The sequence below is a fragment of the Corvus cornix genome, chromosome 3, assembly GCF_000738735.6.
Source record: "Corvus cornix cornix isolate S_Up_H32 chromosome 3, ASM73873v5, whole genome shotgun sequence".
In the NCBI taxonomy this organism is placed as follows: domain Eukaryota; kingdom Metazoa; phylum Chordata; class Aves; order Passeriformes; family Corvidae; genus Corvus; species Corvus cornix.
Genome location: NC_047056.1, coordinates 57136421 through 57158490, shown reverse-complemented (window position 1 = coordinate 57158490; position 22070 = coordinate 57136421). Strand labels below are relative to the sequence as shown.

At 41.3% G+C, this 22070-nt stretch overlaps 1 protein-coding gene across 1 annotated transcript; it reads left to right on the top strand.

Annotated features, from left to right (window-relative positions):
• The first annotated feature begins 1532 nt into the window (after nucleotides 1-1532).
• Nucleotides 1533-20182, top strand: GINM1 (glycoprotein integral membrane 1). Its single transcript, XM_010401109.4, has 8 exons — nucleotides 1533-1675; nucleotides 10278-10337; nucleotides 10514-10610; nucleotides 13345-13496; nucleotides 15663-15819; nucleotides 16575-16705; nucleotides 17450-17613; nucleotides 19239-20182. The coding sequence occupies exons 1-8, from the start codon at nucleotides 1577-1579 to the stop codon at nucleotides 19345-19347; spliced, it is 969 nt and encodes a 322-aa protein (XP_010399411.3). The 5' UTR covers nucleotides 1533-1576; the 3' UTR covers nucleotides 19348-20182.
• The last annotated feature ends 1888 nt before the right edge of the window (nucleotides 20183-22070 follow it).

The following is a 22070-nucleotide window of genomic DNA, read 5'->3' as shown; positions in this document are numbered from 1 at the left end:
ATTATTATGCCTCTGGTACATTTTGTAAACATTTGACGTAATGAATCTATTACACAAAACACTGTACTACTCTCCTGCTGGGAGGCAACACCCACTCTGAATTATAGAGAATGCAACTCAGAGTTAGGAATTTCGGTAATTTAAACTTCCTCCCACCAGCACATGCAAATGACTGCAAGTACTGACAAGAGCTGCATTCTGACAGCCCTCGTATCCCTGAACGTGCTCCTGCAGCCGTCACGAGAGGCAGCAAAACACCGTGTTGGGGAGCTCACTTACTTCGTAGTTCTCTGCCTCATGAGACTGCACAGTGAACAGATCCTTTACCCATTGCTTTCAGTTTACCAAACACAACAGATTAAAAAAAAAAAAAAAATCTTAGGGACAGGCATGAGAGAAATTAGGTAAACTAGGTGATGGTAAAGAGATGCGGTGGAAATTAAGATGTCAGCTTTTGTCCCTTCTTCTGTTCCTGACTTCTGTGGATATTGCAAAGGCAATTAGTCAGCTTTGTTTTTTCCGATCTCTAAAACACTAGGAACTGCTGATGATAAATGTGTTCAGGGATTAAATATTTGAGGGTTTAATGGAAGTGTGTGAAACATACTTCACAATCTATGACTCTCTTAGGCGTCATTTTCCAATGCCTTTCACCTTGTCCCAGATATTTGTATCAATGTCTCATGAATACAAACTGCATATAAAATACGGTTTTTGTGGGTTTTATGATTTATCTTCATTATCAACCAATCGGGAGTCATAGAGCAATATAAAATCAAGCTAAAGATTGCTTCAATAGGACAGCTAATTTACGGCAGTATTAAAACCTCCCTAGACAAGGTGTTAATGTATTTGCCACGCTTACCATTGGGAGGTTTTTTGCTAATAGGTAATGGCAATCTTTCTTGTTGCAAATAAAACACTCGTTATCTTCAAATCCACTGAGGACTTGGAGGTTCAGCCTGTTCTCTTTGTCTTTGCCTGAGATTTCCATGGTTTTGACTGCCACTACTAACTTTCCCTCTGCTTTCTCTTCTTTAGGATGATGACCTCTAGCTCTTGAAAACTTTATCTTGTATTTTCTTCCTTTCCGATGACTCTTCCTGCTCCCTCCTGGAGTACTCTGCTTTTGCTTTCCAGAACCCTTTCCTGCAGTGTGGTGCTGAGGGCTCATCGCGGTATTGCTCCGGCCCTACGACCCTCTCCACGCAGAGCAGGTGACAACAGCAGGCGCCTTACGGGAGCCTCAAGACATACGCAGGCCATTACACAGCTGCAATTACTAACACTATCTATCCGGGTACTTCTCTTAGTGCTTTCAAAGGCTGCAGTCGCCTATTAAGCATGACGGGCTCCTGTAGGCGCAGCTCCGTGCCCGCGCCTTATTCCGCAACGCCGAACTCGGCACCTCCCGGCGACGGCGGCAGCGCGCGGCCAGGGGCACGGACAGGAACAGGGACAGGGACAGGGGCAGGGGCAGGGCCGGGCCAGGGCCGGCCCCCTCCCGCCGCCTTCCCCGCTTCCTCCCGGCCCCGCCTGTTGATGTTTCACTTGGTTTTAATTCCCGGGTCGCAAGATGGAGGCGGTGCTGGGACGTCGGGAGCTGCTGCCGCTGTCGCTGCTGCTGCCGCCTCTGGCCGCCGCGCTGCTGGGCCCGGCCGCTCCGCTGGGACAGGTATCGCCGGGGCCAGCCCACCCCCTGCCTGCCACTGCCACTTTCCCTGCCCTTCTCCTTGCCCCTGCCACTGTCCCCGTTCCTGTCCCTCTCCCTGTTCTTGCCCCTGCCCCGCTCCCTCACGGGGGTGAGCCGGACCCTGCCGCGGGGCGACAAGATTTCCCCTCTCCCTTTGCTGGTTCGTCTGTGTAGGATTGGATGTGCCGTGTCTGACAGGTCTGAGGGGGGGAGATGGTTACTTTTATGCAATGTAGATGTGTTTCTATTGTATTTTCAGGCTTGTCCGCCTACATCTCGATAGTTCAGTGCCGTAGAAGTATGCACTGCATTAGGTCCACATTTGCGCCTAGCCTATTCTTGAATCGAACCAAGAAAAGGGTTTTGATGTATTCGTGTGTATCTATAAATACACAAGGCATTGTGTTGTCTGTTTTTCTGTTCCAATATCTATGCTGTAGCTTGGTGAAATCTTTTTAAAAGAGTGGGAGGAATGTTTTGGGTACTATGTAGGAGATCTTTCCAGTGGGAATGAAAAGGTTTGCCAGAGAAGCAGGTGAGCTTTGACCTCTAGAATTACAGAAGACCTGGGTACTTCTGCCTGCACTTGAATCATGACCAGATACATCCTCTAAAATGGTTGTAATTGTGAACCCAAAGTGTAAGATCACAGAGGGACGAGTTGTGAGGGGTTTGTAGTCAAGTTGTCTAGCCAATGTGAAGTTACTGTTACCTGAGCAAATTTATCGGTCTTTTTTCCCTCCAGAGTTATTTAGTAATGTAATTTAAGTAAAACATTTCCAAGAAAGCCTGATGGAGGCCCTGGACTGGCACATCCTGTGTTACAAAGCAGGATTCATTCCTGGTCTTACTTCCTGGTTTCTGCTTCTCTGTATGAGCTTTTGAAGAGAGACCTCCTCAGCTCTGATTTCAAAACAGAGATCTAGATATTCATATACCTATAAAAGTGCCTGAATGCTTGAAGTCAGGTGCACTAAAGAGAGCCGAGGGAGCTCAACTGTGGCTACTTTGCTTATCCCTCTGAGAAAGGGACTGCTGGCTTGGATTTGTTGAAAGGCAGATGAAGTGACAGTGTAATATAGACTTATGCTCTTGCTCACCTTCTACCCAGAAACACTCACACTTCCACACTGAAACTTCAACTTGATGGCATTAAAGTTATTTATCACTACAGTTTTATAGGACACGGAGGCACGTTTGTGTCTGCTGTCTTTGGATGTGAAGGCTTGAGCCGGGCACAGGGGTGCTGGGGCAGTCTCATGTAAGGCATCTTGGGGTCAGAGATGGAACAGGTGTGTTTTAGAGTGATAATATTATGGGCTTGACTTAGGAACTGGGCTGCAGTGTCTTACGGGCACAGATGTGCTGTTTGTGGGGTTGAGTTTGTCCATTTGTGCTGTACTGCTCAGGTGGTCTTGTCAGTTCATGTTTTGCTAGTTTGGAAGTGTCTGCACTCTTTTAGCTTTATACAGGCCTGGTGGCGTAAGTATATGCAGAAAATTTCTTTTAAGAGTCAAAAAGGGGACAAACAAATTTTTACTTTAGTGGTTTTTTTCTTTTTAAATCTTAAACTTAGCAAACTAAAAACTTGTGTTTTCTCCTGCACTGTTTAGTTTTGTACATACAGGACTGGTTTTGATGCAAAAGGAACAATGTGTCTTGAGAAAGTTTTAAGTAGAAGAATCAATGTTTTTTGACACTGAGCTGTTTTTTGGTGGCCTGTTAGGAACAGAAGTGCCTAGGCAGTGGGAATAGGCAGAGTGGGAATGCCATGCTGTCAAGCTGCCTTCAGAAGCCGTGAGCTCAGTGACAGTGGATGATGGGATCAGAATAACTCTGTTGTTTCCCCAGGATGGCTTGGGACTACAGACTGGTGGGGAGCAGGCAGCATCAACATGTTCAGCTTTGTTTTGGCTGGACACCACAACTGTGCTCTATAACTCTGTGAGCCCACTGGCTGCACTCTACTGGTGCTTCATGTTTTGTTAACTCTTCCATGTGGGAATTAAAGCTGGTGTTAAAGTTTACCTCCTTGCTGATGGCAATAATGTTACAGAAACCGTAGTGAAAGGACTGAAAAAACACTTAAGACCCTGAAATAGCGTTTTGTAATGCTGAAATGCTTTGTTCAGTTCTGGAATGTGAACGCCTCAATTGTTGGGCAATACTTGTCATTTCTTAAAAAAGTTGTTTGGAAATCTGGACCTTTTTTTTTTTAAACATTAGCATGTCTGGTTAGATTTTTATTTCTCCTCATAAAATTTGGATATGCAAAACTGGACTAAAAATTGATTGATTTTAGACAGAATTGAGGGGTTGTTGTTGTTGTTTTGGTTTTTTTTTTTCTTTAAAAAAAATACAGGGACTGATGCAATAAGAGAACTGACCTTCACATTAAAGTAATGTTTCTGGTGCAAGGTCAGGAATAAGGTTTTGTGCTTTAGAGTATTTTTTTAATGTGCTGATAGGAACTAGCTAAAAGCAAAGCTGACGCTCTGTTATTTGCTTACTCTGTTTACCTCTCGATAATTTAGGCTAGCAGAGTTCTTTCTAAATAACATACTTGCCTACCAGACTTTTTTTTCTTTTTAGTTCAGTTCAGTTGCCTGGAAAAAAATGTTTTCATATTATTTGTTGCCTGCAAGAAACCTCTGTGTGGATGGGTCATTTTACAACAGCAGGAAATAATCTTCACTACATCAACCGTTTGATGCAGTGAGTACAATGTATTTTAATCAAAGAAGAAACTTGTTAATAGCAACATGCTGAAATGTTTCTTCCATCACTTTATGCCAGTTTCTCTATTAACAGCCCAGCACATGTGGATTTTAGGCCTAAAAGAGCTGACATCATCTTCCTATGTGTATTTGATTAAGTTAAAGCACTATGATATCAGCAACCATGTCTCTGTGATGGGAGACTGAGTATTCACCTTTAAAACTCATGATAAAATATCATGGTATGAGTTGGTTTAATAGGGAGGGTACAAAGGCAGTTCATGCTAGTAACATACATAGGGCAAAGGGAAGGATAAGCCACGTTATAGTAAGAGTCATTGCAAAACAAGGAAGGAATGAAAGTAAGTGTGCTTGTTCAGAAAAGCAAAGTAAAGCAAAAGCATCGTGTTAGATTATTATATTAACAAAGAGTTCAGCTTTAGCTAGTTAAGTAAATACTGGATGTAGTTTTCTTACCCTAAATACTGTCATGCCAAACCTTAATGGAGAAAATTTTGTATCAAAATTTTGTGAAATGTGAGGGACTAATTATTGTCCTGCAAACTTGTGAATTCTAACTTGTCATGTCAAACTTGTACCATGATTACTTCTCAATCCAGTTACGCCTGATTGCAGTTAAGATTCACCCTACAACACAGCTCTGGTTTGATTCTGACAAAAGAATTGTGTGAAGCATGGATCACAGAGCCCTCGACTGCAATATATAGTTACACTATTTGGAGCCAGTTGTTGTCCATGTGAGTGCCAGGACTCAAGTGGAATGAGTTTGTGTGGTGGTTTTGTTTGTCTATTCAGACACTTCTTTTCCCATAATCTCTTCTCAGATGTAAGAACAAGTTATTAATTTTGTCTATTTTTTACCTCTGTGGCAACCTGCATCAGACTTTACATTTTTCAGTTGCAAACAGGATATCAGCAGTGCCTGTGTAATGCCTGTGAGAGGATTGTCTGCCTTTCAAGTTTCTGTACAGCTGGCTGTCTTACAAGGCATTGTGCCATCTGTTCCTAGGTCTGCCCACTTGGCTTCCCACAGGCCTTGTGGTGCAAAAGAGCCTTGTTTGGAGAGCCTCAGTAGAGAACAGCTGTGCTTCAAGTGGGCTGGCTGCTAGCAGCTGAATCTAGATGGGGTTCATGTGAGTGATGCAGCTGTGTAGGACTGAACAGTTACCCTGTACTGGGAGAAACTGTACAGTGCACCTCATCAGGTACTCACTGCCTGTGGAAGGAGTTTTTCCGTGATTCCTTAATCAGATAATCAGATCTGTTTGAAGTTCCTGCATGATTAGACCCATCAGCTTTGTCTTGTGTGGCATTTTTCATTAAAAAGCAATATTAGGTGAAATGTTCTCTGTGGATTTGTGTGGCGTGGTTAGTCTTTGAGAATTAATGAATATTCCCTTTTAACTTATACCAGATGCTTTATGTTCTTTACTGACATCTTTTCCCCTTCTTGTTCTTCTGCTGCTACTGCGATTATACTGCCCCAGTTAGCAGTCCTGGGTTCTGTTGCAGCACACAGTGAAAGAGAAAAGGATTAGAAAATGATCACTACATGCTTACCTCTGCTGATCCAAGCTCACAAAAATTCAGTGGTTCACTGTAGAATATGTCATCACAGTGCTGCTGCCTAGCTGTCCTAGAACAGAATGGCTTTTATTTGTGGTAGGGGTGCTGTCCTCTTTGCAGGTTCTGTGGCTATTACCGCTGTAAATATCACTGCTGGAGCACTAAAACGGGTGAGAAATCATAGGAAAACTCAGGAGAGACATTTACATCCTATAAGAGCATTAAGAATGATAGGGCCATTTTTAGTGCAGGTTGGAGTTTGTGTGAAGGCACTGATCAGCACAGGAGGGGCTAAGGGGCTGTGAAATATGGAACAGGGATCGGTACTTCAATAAGCTGAAAGCACACCCTGATTCTTAGAGACCTGGATTGCTTCTTGGGGCTGTCCTTTCATTCTGGCTCTGTTAAAGCACTGCTTTTTCACATATTCCAATGAATTCAGAACCTTTTTAATTACAGGACTGTCTGAAATTTGTGCAAACTTTCATGATATTGTTAATACTGAAAAGTGTATTGTAAGTTATACAACCAAGTTTTACACTCATAGTTGAGGCTTCTCCAGGAATTGATGGTGCAATAGTATGGATTTCTGCAGAGTTCCCATGTTCTGCTCTCAGTGGCTTTGTTACTGCAGGATTGGCAAACTATGCGTTTACAAAATTATGAAGTACATAACCACAAGACAAATCTACAAAGCACTATAAAACACCTTCTTCCCCTCCACCCTCAGGTTGTGAATTTTATTATGGCAATATAAAAAAAAATTTCCTCTGTTGAAATTAATGGATGTTCTGTAAGTCTGTGAGTCTTCAGCCCTAGGATTGTAAAGATGGGGATTTGAGTTACCACTGGAGCACTTTCTAGCAAGTGTGGCTTGTCAGACCAGGCATTTCATCCTGAAAGCCTGGGACAAGAGCTCTTGGCCTGCCACATGTGTTTCCCTCCCTGTTAGGAGGCATAAACAACATATGGCTCTTGAGCACTTTCAACATGCAGATACTGAAGGGGTACCAGTCAGGTTTCTGATAACAGGGGCAGTGCCATGCATCACCTGTTCCCTGCTGGGGGTGAAAGTGGATCAGCTGGGATGGTGCTCTGCTCTCCTGTGAGCTGCTGCTTCCTTTCCCCCAGCACTCCTGCCCAGCTTTTCATTGCATTTGGCATGCATCTGGTGGTTTTTGCCCTCCTGTAGATTTTGGTATGGGGTGTGTAGGGTCAGGAAGATGGCCACAGCAAGACCCATTGAGTTTTGAGTGTGACACTGCAGGAGAGACCAGTGGGAAGCCATGGGAAGACAGCAGTGTGAAACTAGCCTTCAAGGAAGGGTTAAGACTGAGCTGGAATACTGTTATTTTCCGTGGGGAAATACGAAGACTAATGAACAACCTGTTCGTAGATTGCAAAAGAAGAACATATGACAACTGAGTAGAATGGATGTACAGCACATGGAAAGATATCAGTAGAATTTGTTGGATCTGGATGTGAACAGACTAGTCACAGGAATGGCAACAGCATGAGTTCTCTGTTGTGTGTGACCAAAAAATTGTAAGGGTCATGATACAGCTGCTGTAGGGGAATATTAATCATTGCTCTGAGTTATTGAGGAGCTTTATGAACCTGTACCATTAAGGAGATGCATCACCATCACCTGAGATGATGGTGAGGACAGACATCTCCCAAGGAGATGCTGCAAGGACAGAGACATCACGCAGCAGAGGCAGTCCAACAGTCTGTGTCCATCAGAACAAGGAGCCCGGCTCATTCCTCCCAGCTGTTTTCTTGGACCTCTTGTGCTTGTCTGGCTCTTCCTTGCTTGTTCAACTGACAAAAAAATAGTCTGGCAAAAAAGGGAAAGTTTTTGTACCATTAATGAGCTAAATTACCTCGCTGACTTGGCATGGATGAGAGGGGAGGATGATGTGTAGGAGAGATCTGCACTCTCAGTAGCAGAGGCAGCAAGTGGTTAAACTGGCTTATTTGTCTGCACCTTACCATCTGATTTTTGAACCTGTGACAGCACAGAAGAGATCAACTGAAATATTTCATTTCTTAAACATTTAACGTGCTCTTCAAGTGCAAGTTCTAAGTATGTTCTGGAATTCATGACAGTGCTTGTGGATACTGTGTCAACGGAACTGACAGCTGTTTTGAAGGAAATGAATCATTGTATGTATAGCTCACTCTGTACATATAACAGTCAATTGTTGAGCATACCTAGCTTCCTTCATGCCCTTCACTTTCAAATAAAGCATTTGATTTAAAGAAAAAAGGTAGGAGGGGATTTTCCTATTTTTCATCAGTCCTTTCCTTTTTCTTGTAAACTGATTCACTTTGTAGATGTTGAAAAAAGATTGCAAAATACTTTCTGTGAAAAAAAAATGAAATGTAAGTTGTGGCTTAAAAAATGAAGGACTGTTAAGACTTCCTGGAAAATCCCATCTTTTGTGCCCTTTGAATTCCCAGAAAACAGAAAAACCTAGGAAGTAATGATACAAAGTTTTGGTAATCTGGTAAACAGTTTGAGAGTATAAAAGACTTAAGAGTTCTGAATGCTAAGAGCTAAAAGATCTAAAAGTTTGGTGGATTTTTATTTTGTTATTAATACACACAATTCTTAAAATATGAGAAGAAAATAAGTGGTTTGAGGAAATTACAGTAAGACAGGATAGAATACATCCTATGTTTATACAGTTAATCCAGTTTGTATTTTGAGTTACAGACTTCAGTTGTCTGACTAACTTGGTAATTTTCATTTACTGTGAATAGCTAGGATTTAAGTTTTGAGGAAAAGTAAATATAAAAACCTATTTCATAGGAGGGGCATTGAGGAAGAGATTTCTCTTTGGTCTCGGTGGCCTTCTTACTGATATGGCAAATGGGTCTGGGCAAAGGGGAAATACAAAAAATTATTTCCAAGTCACTTCCAACCCAAAGGCTATCTGTGTTAGGTTTTAAACTGTTCTTCTCATGATGCCAGATTGCAGCTGAATTAGACTTGGATGTTGTTTTTCAGTTTTTGACAGTTCTGGCTACTTGAGTGTGCTCATTAACACCCATTGTTTCAATGCTTTTTTGACATTGTAGTCACACTTCAGCAGCTTTCTGTTCATGAATGGGGCTGTATTATGCTAGGTACTGTGTATTTCACATATTTTCTGGCTAAAAATTTAGTGTTGTGTAAAAATGCTAGATGAAAAGTCTTTTTGTGTCTTTACATTTTTATTTATTTTAAATTCTGAGCATGTTCAACTTTTTATTGAGACATGACTCACTTTTTAACTGTTGGTTGTGAAACCATGACCCAGCTACAAAGCTAAAGAAGATGCTGAGGGTATGGAGACATTTTCCAGAGGAAAATGGATCACAGAATCACCGAATCATTTAGGTTGGAAAAGACCTCTAAGATCAAGTCCAGCCTTTGACTGACCACCACCCAGTCAACTAGACCATAGCACAAAGTGCCACGTCCAGGTGTTAATGAAATGAAGTTGTAATGATTTAAGGCTCCCCACAAGGCAAATATGGAGCTTAACATTGTTTTTGAAGAGGCGTCTGAGAAAAGCAGTGTGGCAATCCTTACTTTTGGCTATGTGCAAGCGAGATTTGATTTTTGTATGAAGTATTTTTCAGGGGCAGACCTGGGAGATTTAAGGTCCCATTTGCAAAGCAGTCCCTGAAATTACAAGGGAGAAATGAGAGGACAGAATGAGTGATTCCATAAATTACAGCAATTAGGGTTTGAAAGAAAGAAGCAAATCCCAATTATCTGCAAGTTTGAGGTGTCCCATGTGATATAATTTGGGAATCATAACCAAAGAAACAGGATTACTGCTGAAAAAACTGAATGTTCTTTACTATAGACTAACATGTATTAAACTTCACTTTGAAGACTAACTGGAGTGCTTAAAAAAACATTTACAGAGAATCTGATTTTTACCTTTTATGGTCTATTATTTTTCAGCTAATATGAGAGACTTCCATTATATCCTTGTGAAACAAGTGATGATGATGATGATGATTTTTATTATTTTATCTTTATTACAAAAAACCAGAAACCATACATAGGGGGATGCAGATGTCATTCTTTCTCATCAATACTCTATTAAAAAGAGGGGTGAAAAAACCAGACTAATCCTTACATGAAACAAGAAAGCGTATTCCTTTTTCTTCTATCTGCTGGATAGAAAGCCTGGGAATGCGCCAGGAGAGTGCACGAAAGTTGCCTGCAGTGGCTTATGTGTTTTCTCAAACTTAGATCTCTTCTCACTGTTTTTTTCCAGGAAGCAATCAGAGTTGGTGTTACGATGCTGAACACCAGTGGAGAATTTCACAAAGGACAGGTTTGTCTGGTTTTTCTATTTATTCAGTGAATTAATATGTAGCAAAACAAAGTCTGCAGCAGCTGCAGATATATCCTTTATTCTGACGTCAGTCAGTATGAAGTGTGTTCCTCTGAGAGTAGAGTTGCAGCACAGGAGCAGGAAACATACACTCATTCTGGCTGTCTTTCTTTCAGGTTCTGTTTAATATCACCTATGTTAATGGACAGATATATCTAAATGACTTCCCCATGAAAAGCGGGGTTGCCCACATAACATGTCAAACAGTAATATGTGAGTATTCTCTTTTCCTTGTTTTTAAAAATTTTCTCCTACCCCCGGGGTATTTGGCTTCCCTGTTGTCTATTAACCAAAGCTTACAATGGCTATGTGTTCTGTATTTTGCAAACCTGAGCATTGTAGAAGCAAAACATTTCCCAAGGTAGGACAATTTTTGTGTTGAAATGGATCAGAAAAATCTTACTGCCTTCATCTCAAGTCACATTAACAGGCTTGTGTGTAAATGGTCTAATCTGAAATCCAGACTTTGCCCATCTTTTCAAAAGAATGTTTTGCACTACAGGCTAGACAATGTAAACAGAAGGATGCAACTCCACCCTGCTAATGGCTGTGTCCCTAGGTTGTTTGGCACATATTCAGAAGGAGATTCAGTAACAAAAGTATGAATTGTTGTTAGGAAGATCTTTTAATGATCTCACTTCTGTGTCTATTAGACAAACAAGTTTCTGCTGGATAAGGTATTATAGCACAAATACAGCACCTTTGCTAGGGTGCTGCAGTGGTTAATGACTTCAAATTGTCTTGAAACTGCTATTTTTCTTCTGATTCAATGCCACATTTTTTGTGAAAAAACAGAAAGTACTGTGATTTTTTTGGAGATCCACAGAGCATAGTGTATAATTAATTAAACAAAGACCATTATGCTTATTTGATTTAAGCTTCTGTTGTACTGAGAACAATCTGCTGCTGCATCGGGTTCAGTCAATCTCTAGGTTGATTTCTGAGGTCATCCTCATCAGGCACTTACAGAATACTAACACTTTTTCAAATTGCTTCTCTGAGTCATAACCTTCTTTCTTGAACCCTTCTTTCCCAAGCATCATCAATTATTAATTTGACTTCTTTTCTGGAGAGGGAGAGCAGTAATCAATTTCTCTTTTTCTGGTAAAAAAACATGGCAAAATGTCATTTACTTGCAAAATAACTCAGTCCAGAAAAATAGATATGATTTTATTGACTAATTCTGAGAGGTCCTGAACACTCTTCTGTAGTTCATATTTATTTCCCAAATCATAGTTTTATAGCTTTCACTGACTAGTTTTGAATCTGAAACAGTGAGGAAAATACTGATTTGACCTGAGAACTAGAAACCTGGAACTGTCTCTCTTGTTTGGGTCTGAGTCCCCAGCACAGCACCTTCCTCTGTTACCTGTAATGTAATGTTTATACTGTTTACTTACTAAATTATTGACAACAGATTCAGGTAGTATTTGTAAAATGCTGAAGAAATATCAAGATACTTTCTGATAGAGGGGGGAAATACTCCTGAATGTATATAAAAACAAAACTTGACCTTAATAATCATGCTTTGGAATATTACAGATGACATACTCTGACATAATTGTCAGATCATTCTTGGCACCTACATCCCCACTTGAAGTACCCCCAAATGTCAGTTTTGGAAGTGTATCTGTCACTCCTGTGCATGTAGTGGTGGTTAAGCAGCCTGACATATGGTAAAAGCTGGGAGCACAGGGAGCTTCTGCTGCTTGGCATCTTAGGGGCTTTGGGCCTTTAATGCATGCTTACTGCTCTAAATCAGAAAACACTCAGCAACCAGGTTAGTGCCCTGGCTCACACCTGTAGGGAACTTTCTCTCCTTCTGCCACTAATTTTGGCAATGAAAGATATTACTAAATTATGCCAAAAAGTATTCTACATTTCAAATAAGCAAAACAGCTTTATGAGGACAGGGATCACAGCATAAAAGTAATGGACACAATGAGTAGTTACTGTGTGACTGAGAGACCCAAGTCGAGCCTTACCCCACGTTACCTGACAGGCTCAGCACTGCAAGTGACACACACAGCACCAAAGGCTTAGCAGCAGGGAGGGTTTGGTCTCAGTTCATGTCCCTTGCTGCCTGAATGCTGAAGAGACCCTTCACCTCCACTCTCCTGCTTCTGCAGGACTTCAGTTCTAGCATGCCCTCACCTGAAGCAGAGGTGTGCTAATTGGGAGAAGGATACTAAGACTATGCAGAAACAGCCAGGGTAGAAAGGCAGTTCTGTGTGTACTTGTAGAATATTAAGTTTTTGAAATAGCTGAAAGCTTTTGGGTAGGAAGAGAGGTTGAGGTGTCACCAATCACATATGAAAACAGAGAGGGGGACAGAAAAATATGTAGGAGGGAACTGGCACTCATCTTGAGTAGTAGATGCAGTGTGCCTGGAAAAGAGCATATTTGCTTCTGTATTCAGAGGAAGAGGAATGTTGTGCAAACCAAGATGTTTACACAGGTGGCTGGCTAGGCTGTGGCATTACTCTTACGAACTTCTTTGGAAAACTAAAATACAAATGCAGCAATAACCAAGCCAAAGAGCTCTGCTTAGAGTGCTTAGATGCAAACCTCAGAGGAAGAGATGCAGATGCGACATTGTTTGCGGGCTGCCTGAGTCAGGGGATTGTACAGCTCTGCTGTGTTACGAGACCTGCTCTGAGTTTGATTTGGTGAAAAAATCCTGGCATCTGTTTTACTTGTTGCCCAGATTAGTACTGGTTGTAAAAGCAGTTACTGGAAGTGTTTAAGGACATCAGCATAGCACAGACTTGGCTACTGCTGTTCTGGCATCTCTGGTTTGATGCTAGTGGTCCCCTGACTTCTCCATTCAGGTGCTACATGTGCAATGGCATCTGTGTCAGAGTTGCACCTGTTTTCTCTATGGCTGGGTCCTGCTTTCTGGTTGAGGTGGTTTCTCTTTGAAAATTGTGACATTGTGTGTTAACAGTGGAGAACGGAAGCTTGGATAACTTACCGGATCAGCAGCGCCTGGGAACTGTCAGTGTTCGCATCATGGTTCACGAGTGGCCTTTGGCATCCACTTCTGATTTGCACCGGATTGTCATTCAGGAAGAAGTGACAGAAATTGATGGAAAACAGGTAAAAAAAAAACCCCTGCTGCAACATTCTGCTTGTTTTTAATTTAGGAGAGGCAAGTAGTTCCCAAGAATTAAAATGTTTACATGTATCTAGCTGGTGATTAGAACACAAAGTATATAATTAATGTTAACTAACACAGTACTGAGGGAGATAACAGCAAAGTTGGCAGTATATTAGTGGGGCTGTTTCAAGAGGAAACTTCAAGTTTTAATGCTTCTATTCATATTTTCATAATTATCATTAACTGTATCACATGCTCTTTGAATACGTGAACTTGTGCAAGCAAAGCCAGACTCACAAGTGAGAGCTGATTTACAAAATAATGTACAAAACAAACAAAAGGGGCATGGGCTCATTCTGAGTCCTGAGGTTTTCCCCATTGTTTATTCCAAGCTAACAAAAGGTTTCAAGCATGTAGAATGGGCAACAGCTTGCAGCAGGAAACTCTTACGGCAGGTGGGCTTATTGTGAAAGCCCACTACACCTGAGAGCTAAGCCTTAGAAGATTTTGCATAGAAGATAATTTGAATCTTGATAATGAACATGGACTTTGAGATGAATAAACACCTCCACCCCCTCAGTTCTAGCTGTATTTGCACAAATACCAGTGAATGTGAGGCGTTGCAATTCTAGCTGAGATGGAAATGTGCAGAACTGAGTTCTCAAAATCACCTGGATGGTGTAGTTGATTAACTAACTAAAGAGGCTCTGTAGAGAAGATCCAGATGCTGAAGCCAGCAGCAGTGTCATATTTCTGTTTCTGCACATCTGCATCTTACAGGTGCGCAGGCTTTTTTGAATCTGGCTTATGTTCTGCTGCCTTTTTCTTTTTTTAAAGGATTATGATGATAATACCATTGACCCTTGATTAATTGGTCAGCATGTAATATTTTTTACAGGGATCTGTATCATGTCAGAATCTTACTCTGTTAATGAAAGGCCCCACTGAGAGGTCTGTAGCTTTTCCAATGACGTCTTTATCCCACTGGTAATAGCCTAAAATACCGTGGTTTGATTCAGTTATTACACAACAGTGGCATTGTATTTCAGGCCTCAAACTAGACATCACAATGCATTTCAGATTTTCATAGGGACCTAGTAAGAACAACCAGAAGGCTAATACTGTTTCCTTGATTGTTCCTTTAAGTCAAAAGCAGTCTCGCATAAGCACAGTAGAGGAGCAGAATCACCTCCCTCACCCTGCTGGCCACACTGCTTTTGATGCAGCCCCAGGATACAGCTTGCTTTCTGGAATGTGAGTGCACATTGCCAGGTCATGTTGAGCTTTTCATCCACCAGCACTCCCAGCTCCTTCTCTCTAAGGCTGCTCTTTTTCCATTCTCTGCCCAGCCTGTACTTGTGCTTGGAATTGCCCCAACCCAGGTACAGCACCTTGCACTTGGCCTTGTTGAAATTCATGAGGGGTCCACCTCTCAAGCTTCTGTAGCTGCTTCTGGATGGCATCTCCTCCCTTCAGCAGGTTGACCACAACGTGTCATTAACAGACTTGCTGAGGGTGCACTCAATCCCACTGTCCATGGTGCCAGCAAAGTTGTTGAATAGCACCAGTGCAAATACCCATCCCTGGGCACACCACTTGTCACTGATCTCCATTTGGATATTGAGCCATTGACTGCAACTCTAGAGTGCAACCGTCCAGCCAATGCCTTATGCAGTGCCTGGTCCACCTCTTCAGTGCATGCCTCTTGTTTGGAGACAAGGATGTCAAGCAGGACACTGTCAAATGTTGTGACACTTGGCTTTCAGCTTTTGAAAAAAAACAATGCTCCTGCAAAAGCAGAAGTGTCAGTCTTGCCTCAGCAACACTTTCAATGTTTGCAAATGCTTTCATTACATACTTGAGTTTTCCATGCCCTAAAATGCCTCGAGGATAGTGATGTACTATGTAAGACTTGGTTAAAAGCCCATGGACTGACTACCACATGCTTTTGCAGGGAGAGGGACCTTGTCTGTTCAGCATATTTTCTGATATGGTATGGTCTGCAGAAGTGTGGTATGTAAAAACAAAGAGTACTAATTCATGTTATAACAGCCCTATGTCTACATCTTAGTGGCTTGGAGATTTCTGGAATGTACTGGTGTCCTCTGCCAGCCTGCTTCAGTCTTGCTTTAAACTCAGTAATGTCATGTTTGCATCTCTTGTAGGTTCAGCAGGAAGAAGTAACAGAAATAGATATTTTAGTAAAGGACCTGAGAGTACTTAGGCATTCCAACTACACCGTCCCTTTGAAAGAGAGCATGCTGTATTCCATGCCAAGGGACAACGATGTGTTATTTACACTGCCCAACCTCTCAGGAAAAGGTATCTCTCGGCTGTTAAGTAGTATTTTCATCCATATTTGATGTATTACTTTACAGGGTAAAAAAGCATCATTAGTCCCTTGTTTTATGTAGTGAAACAGTTTCTTCATTAACAGGGAAGAGTTTTATTTTACACGGCTTGGTTTTTATTTTTTTTAAACACCTAAATTCAGCTCTTGTTATTAGGTATTTTGTTTGTTTTCAAATCTGTTCTCCTTTGAAGTCCTTGATACTTGGCAATCTGCAGTCCAGACATCTGACAGGAATAAATTTCTCTCTCAGATCTATGATGGAAGTTTCCCTAAAGCTCCCCTTATTTCCTGAGAATGAAAGAGAAAACTGTAGAGGAAATACCTGTCTGGGTTAATTCCAAACTACAGAACAGTTCTCTGTAATTAAACTTGAATAACTTAAAAGCAAGAGAAGTTATTTGGTGCCTTAATTTTGTTTCAGTTTTGTTTCATCAAAATCTCTCAAGGATTTAATTGGAGTAGAATACTTTGATCTAGTCTATAACCTTTTAATCTGATGACAGCTGAAATTTACAGCTAAGGGCATAGCTAAAGGCTGCACTGTAACACTGTTTCTGCTTCTTATCAAGTTCACTACTCGAGTCAAAAGAAAGAGAAGCCTTCTGTGTTCTTGCTGTAATTGTCTCAGGAATGTACAGTAGAGAAATGCAGCATGTCTCTATTTTCCTGCAGAGTGAGTCAAATAAAAAGCAAGCTCCCCACTAAATCTAGTTTTCTTCTTCAGATATTCAAGATCCATTGCAAACTACCAGTCAGTACCTCATCCAGCAAGTAGAAACTACAGTGGATGAAGAGACATTACCTGGCAAGTTACCAGAGACCCCTCTTAGGATAGAACCTCCATCTTCTTACAAGGTGCTTTTGTTGTTTTTTTGTTTGGTTTAATTACTAGTATAACTATTAGTTTATAAGTACAGTTATTTAAAGACAGACAACCACTAAGACCAGTGGACTTCTGCAGATAAACAAACCCCAAATAAACCAAAAAATGCCCCCACCTAAATTACCCTTCACCAGTGACAAGTCCAGTAGGAATCCAATGGGCTTCTGAATCCTGCAATGTTCTGACCACACAGATACGTCATGATAGTCAGTTGTGATATTTACATTATACAGAGCTAAGAATTTATGACAATTTGAAATATTGCTTAGCTTTAAATTACACCATTTTCTTCTGACTCTGCTTAAGTGCTTACCCCTCTGGGAAATAGACCACTGGTCTTACCTGCTGTAGGAAACACAGTAAGAGCTGGAGAAGTTTCAATTCCATCTTAGGCAAGGATGGGTTTCATGGCCTCCTCTGTGGCCAAAACACTCACCATTATAACCTACTGCCTGCTCTGTTCAAGTGTCCTTTATTTTCCAGAGGGGCCCTTAATGAACACAGAACTAAACCTTCACCTGTTTCAAACTTTGAAGGATAAAGATAGCTGAGCCACCAGTCAATTCCATCATGCTTTTATGTATGTTTAAGCATGTATGAGTTTAATTTAAAATTATCACCATGTAATGTGATTTATCGGTAGCTAAATAAAACCCCTGAAAACCCAGCAGTTAATTTGTTTTGCAATCTGTCTTTGTCTTTTTACCTGTTTGTAGGTGATGTGCCAGTGGGTGGAAGACTTGAGAAAAGGGTTGTGCAGATTCTGGTTTCAATCTTTACCTATCTTGTTTAGTTTCATGGAAGTTGTTGTTGTGGGAGTTGTTGGAGCAGCTCTTATTATCAAAGTCTTAAAGGTGATTCTCCCTTCCTGTGAAAACAAGTAAGTAATTTTTGTAATTGTTTTTTTTTTTTTGCTGTGATGAAGGCAAAACAGTGACTTAAAAAAATCGTTGAAGCAGCCCCACTCTGTAGGAAAATGGTAGCAACAATTCAATGAGAAAGCTAGTGGTAACTTTCCATTCCAAGTGTACTTCTGACACATAGGCATTTCAGAGAAACATGGGAAAGTATTTTGATGGAAATATCTTTAGCTGAGCTGTCACACTGCCAAATTTTTATTAAGTCTTCTAGGGACTAGGTTGTGAGACACTATTAACATAGTTCCAAGAGAGGAGGGTAGAAACTAGAGCTAAACAATTCCAACATCCCTAAATCTTACACTCCTACGGTGTTGGAGTTTTACAGTAGCTCTGAAAGGCCTCAAATTTGGCTTTCCAAATTTGCATGGGAATTCTCCAAGGGAATTCTACCTCTGTAGGCAGCTTCCAAGTCACAGTAACTGGTGCTGGCAAGAGGCCACAAATAAAGCTGATCGCCTGCAATGGCTGATTCCACATGGTATGTTACCAGCAACACCAAGATTTTTTGGGAAAGCAAGGTCTCAGAACAAGGGGTGGAAAGATGAATTTGTAACTGCAGGTAATAAATCAGTGTAGATTTAGTGCTGGAATGGGCAAGCACGTGCACTTCAAAGCAACCTTAGTCAGCTCTGGAAGAGCTGATCAGCTGTGCCTCTGAATGGCCCTGCATGCAGTTAATTCATGTGTCCACTCAGGGGTACGAGTGGCCTTGGTCCTTCAGACAGACCAGAAAAATGGAGGGTTGAAAGATCAGGAAGGTTGGAAACTGCAGTGATAAAAGGGGCAGTGCTTCCCCTGACATTTCACACAGCGTGCTGTCAGATGGGAGGGCTTCCCTGGCTAGGGCAGAAAGAGTGGAGAAACACTTTGTACTTCCCCCAGCAGTAAGTAGCATAACACTGCCACATGTGAAACTGAACTAAGTAGAACTAAGAAGAAAATTCTAATCCCAGCAAACTGTTCAGCAAAGTGGCTGATGGCCTGTCCATAGCAGAGGTCAGTATAGAGCAGAGGAACCAGCTTGCAGTAATACTTCTCTTCCAGTTGGAGAACATGGGGCTTATTCATGCCTTGTTAAATAAATTCAACCATCCCCTCCACTTTAAAAAAACAAACCAACCCAAAAAGCCCCCAAAAAAACAACCCCTAAAGCACATAGTTATTTTCTTCCTACCTGTGTAAAGTGGTCCTCTAAAAAATGGCAAAGGTTTAACTCATTATTGTGAACTAGTAAGAATGAGCAGAACATCTCATCTGGTGAATGACACAGTTGCAGATGTGAGTCTTGGAGAATCAGCTGTAGGTCCTGACAGCAGACAGTTGTAGGCTACTAATGAAACTGAGCAGATAGAGCCTACACTGCTGACATTTCAGACATAGAAACTGGGCAAAGGGAGCCCTCAGAAACTGCAGCCAGTACATTTTGGAAGCATTTTTCATTGCAGCCTCATGTAAGAGATATTATGAAGTTACTACTTAGTTGATGCATTGATTTAAACTAAGTTTGGGGAGTTTAAGTCTAATTTTTAGAACACAGAATTGTTTTGTGTCTTGTTTTCTAATGCCAGGTAACTTTACCTTTCAGAGGCATCCTTTTCCTGGATCAAGTCAGCTTTGTACCTGTGACTGCCATCAGCCTGCCTTCAGAACTTTCAGACAGGAAAAATAATTTAGATGAGAAAGCATGTACTTAAAACTGTTATTTACTTTGGAGTTACTGGTTTTAAAAACACACTTTTAGTTGATCTGATATTTGGCACCTGATCTTAATACCTTGTTTATTTCCTACTAAGAAAACTAAGTCAGTTGATTAATTGATAAAGGGCCACTCAGGCCGAGGCCCAAAGCTGACTTCCTTGTGCCTCTCCATAAACAAGCAGCCTTTCCAGAAGCTTCAAAATGGAACAGCTGCCTTTTCAGAAGCTTCAGAATAGAGCAGCTTTCCACCCTGAGGGCTACCATTGGTTTTAACTTCTGTGAAGTCACTTTTCCACACCTCGGACAGGATCCTGGCTGCCTTCATGCCCATAAACCAAGTCAGCTGTCCTCACTTAGCAAGACGATGAAATTCAGGGTGTCCTTAAGTCCACAGATAGCATTCCTCAGAAAAAGATGAGGGAATATTGCAAACATCAGCTGTGCCTGCAAACCTAAGCAAAGCTGCCCCACTTGGTTCCAGCTCTCATAGGATTGAGTGTGTCTTGCAAGGAAGATACCACTACCAAACATTTGTGTTACTCAAAAGATCTGGCATTTTATATATGCAAAACAAAAATCTAAAAGGCAGATTTATATTTCAAGCACTTTACATTTTTATGGTCCCTTCCACTCATAAAAATTGTTAGCCATTGTAACCAGCTTGCTTTTTATATCTGTGACAGCAGTACTCTATAAAGTCCCAAGAGAAAAACAAAAAATTCCATTAAAGTCTACAGAAATACTGGCTTACCATTGCTGAGTAGGCCCAGTCTGCTCATGCCGGTTTGTACTGTTAACATTTTTCAAATAAACATTTAAATTGTTTATTAATCTGTGTTCATGTGTGCATTTATAGTTAGGTAAAACAGCACTTTGCCAAACATTTCAGACGCAGGGCACCGTTTCTTTCTTAGCTTTTCATTCATAATAGTTCTTCCTTAGTGCACAAGCACCAAGTAGGAATTATGCTGCAGATGGAAACTCAGCAGCTGTTTGCACGTGCTCTTTGCATCCCTCCTTATGAAACTGGAAACCAAGCACCTGCAACAGCCACAAGGAGATTTAGCTGTTCTAAACAGCTGCAACAAATGCATGGTTAAGCCTGAGAAAGTGTTGATACTGCTTCAAAACTTGGCTGATTTCTGTGAAGTTAGGAAGTACCAGGAAAGAAGTATCACCATGAGGTTACTGAAATTCTAAAAACAGTGCAAATCTTGAATACAGGAACTGCCAGACAGTTTCTGCTGCTTTATGAAGCTGGAGTTACCAAGTCTTAAAAAACTAATAGCATTTGTGTTTCTGCTTTAGCATGCACATGGTTTTCCCAAATCACAAGTCTCATGCCTTTCAGAGGCGTGCTACTCTGACCTAGCACCACTCTGAACTATTTTGTAAATAGATTTAAAAACCACCTCAGCCAAGACAGTAAGGAAAGGGCAACTGTCCTGCGTGCCAGTCATGGTAGGTCTCATTTTTCCAGACAGGAACTGATCACGATACATGTGCCCTCTAGGGGAAGGAATTGGGGTGGGGGACTGGGAACTGAAAAAAAACCCCAACAAAACCCAGCTACCCAAAAACATCGCTGGTAGGATGGGAGCAGGTTTTTAGAAAGAGCAACATCATCTCTCAAACTATGGCTCTCACTGCAGCCCTTCTTGCCCTCAGAACCACGTATCACCACGTTGAGTGTTCCAAACCAAAATGAACCTCTGAGCTACAAATTCAGCTTCTACCACCTTTTCCTCCCTGTACCACACATTACAGAGATGGTAATTTTGTTCATTTAGAGTGAACAGGGCTGGTTGAAAACTAAACTACTGCTTTTAAATTGAGATTTACTTTAGAAGTTCTCAAAATGTATCACACTTAGTCTAAGTGGCCCCTTACTGGACTGCTGCCAAGGACCAAAGCTTGCCTACTCTCCCTTCTTACGCTGGGGACAGATTGAGTATTTTGGTTTGTTTGCAGTGAATTACGAGAAAAAAATCTCCTCCTGCAACAACAGCTGACAGCTACACTCTCACCCTAACATACAAACAGGAAAATAAATAGTGAGAACCCACATCTTCAAAATCTTGCATATTTTTATTAACTCTGACACATATGGCTATCCGGAAGTAGTAAATTTGTTTTCCGTTCTGGAAATGGAAGTCTATAAATGTACATACCTGTACACTCACCTCAACTTTTCCCTTTCATTTCTGGGTTCATCATGCCAGGTCCACCCAGGGATTCAGGAACTCTACAAGATCTGTGTCATACTTGAGCCTCTCATTGTTGACGCTGCTGGAAGTCCCTTTTCAGTGTGTCCAGCTGTCACTCACAACACAGTGATGAATGGCATGTACACAGCTGTGTCTTTGAAATGCACTTGCCTCCTACTCAGACTGCAACTTTGCGTTACCATTTGTCCTTCCCACCTACCTTGCAGCATCTGAAGAGACATTTGAGCAGGAATTCCACAGCCAGCTTTATACAGCATGTATCTACCAGCTGGAAAAAGTCCAGACCTATTTGATTCACAAAAAATCATGAAGTTTACCCATAAGCAGAACTACAGCTGGCTCCACTGGGAGGAGCTGGCAGGAAGACGAGTTTCCAAAATAGTAGAAGATGAATAGAAATTAAAGGTGTTTTAGTTACAATTACCACTGTTCAGCAAAATCTAAATCACCTGGATGGTTACTGCAGAACCATTCTCAGATAACTGCTTCTA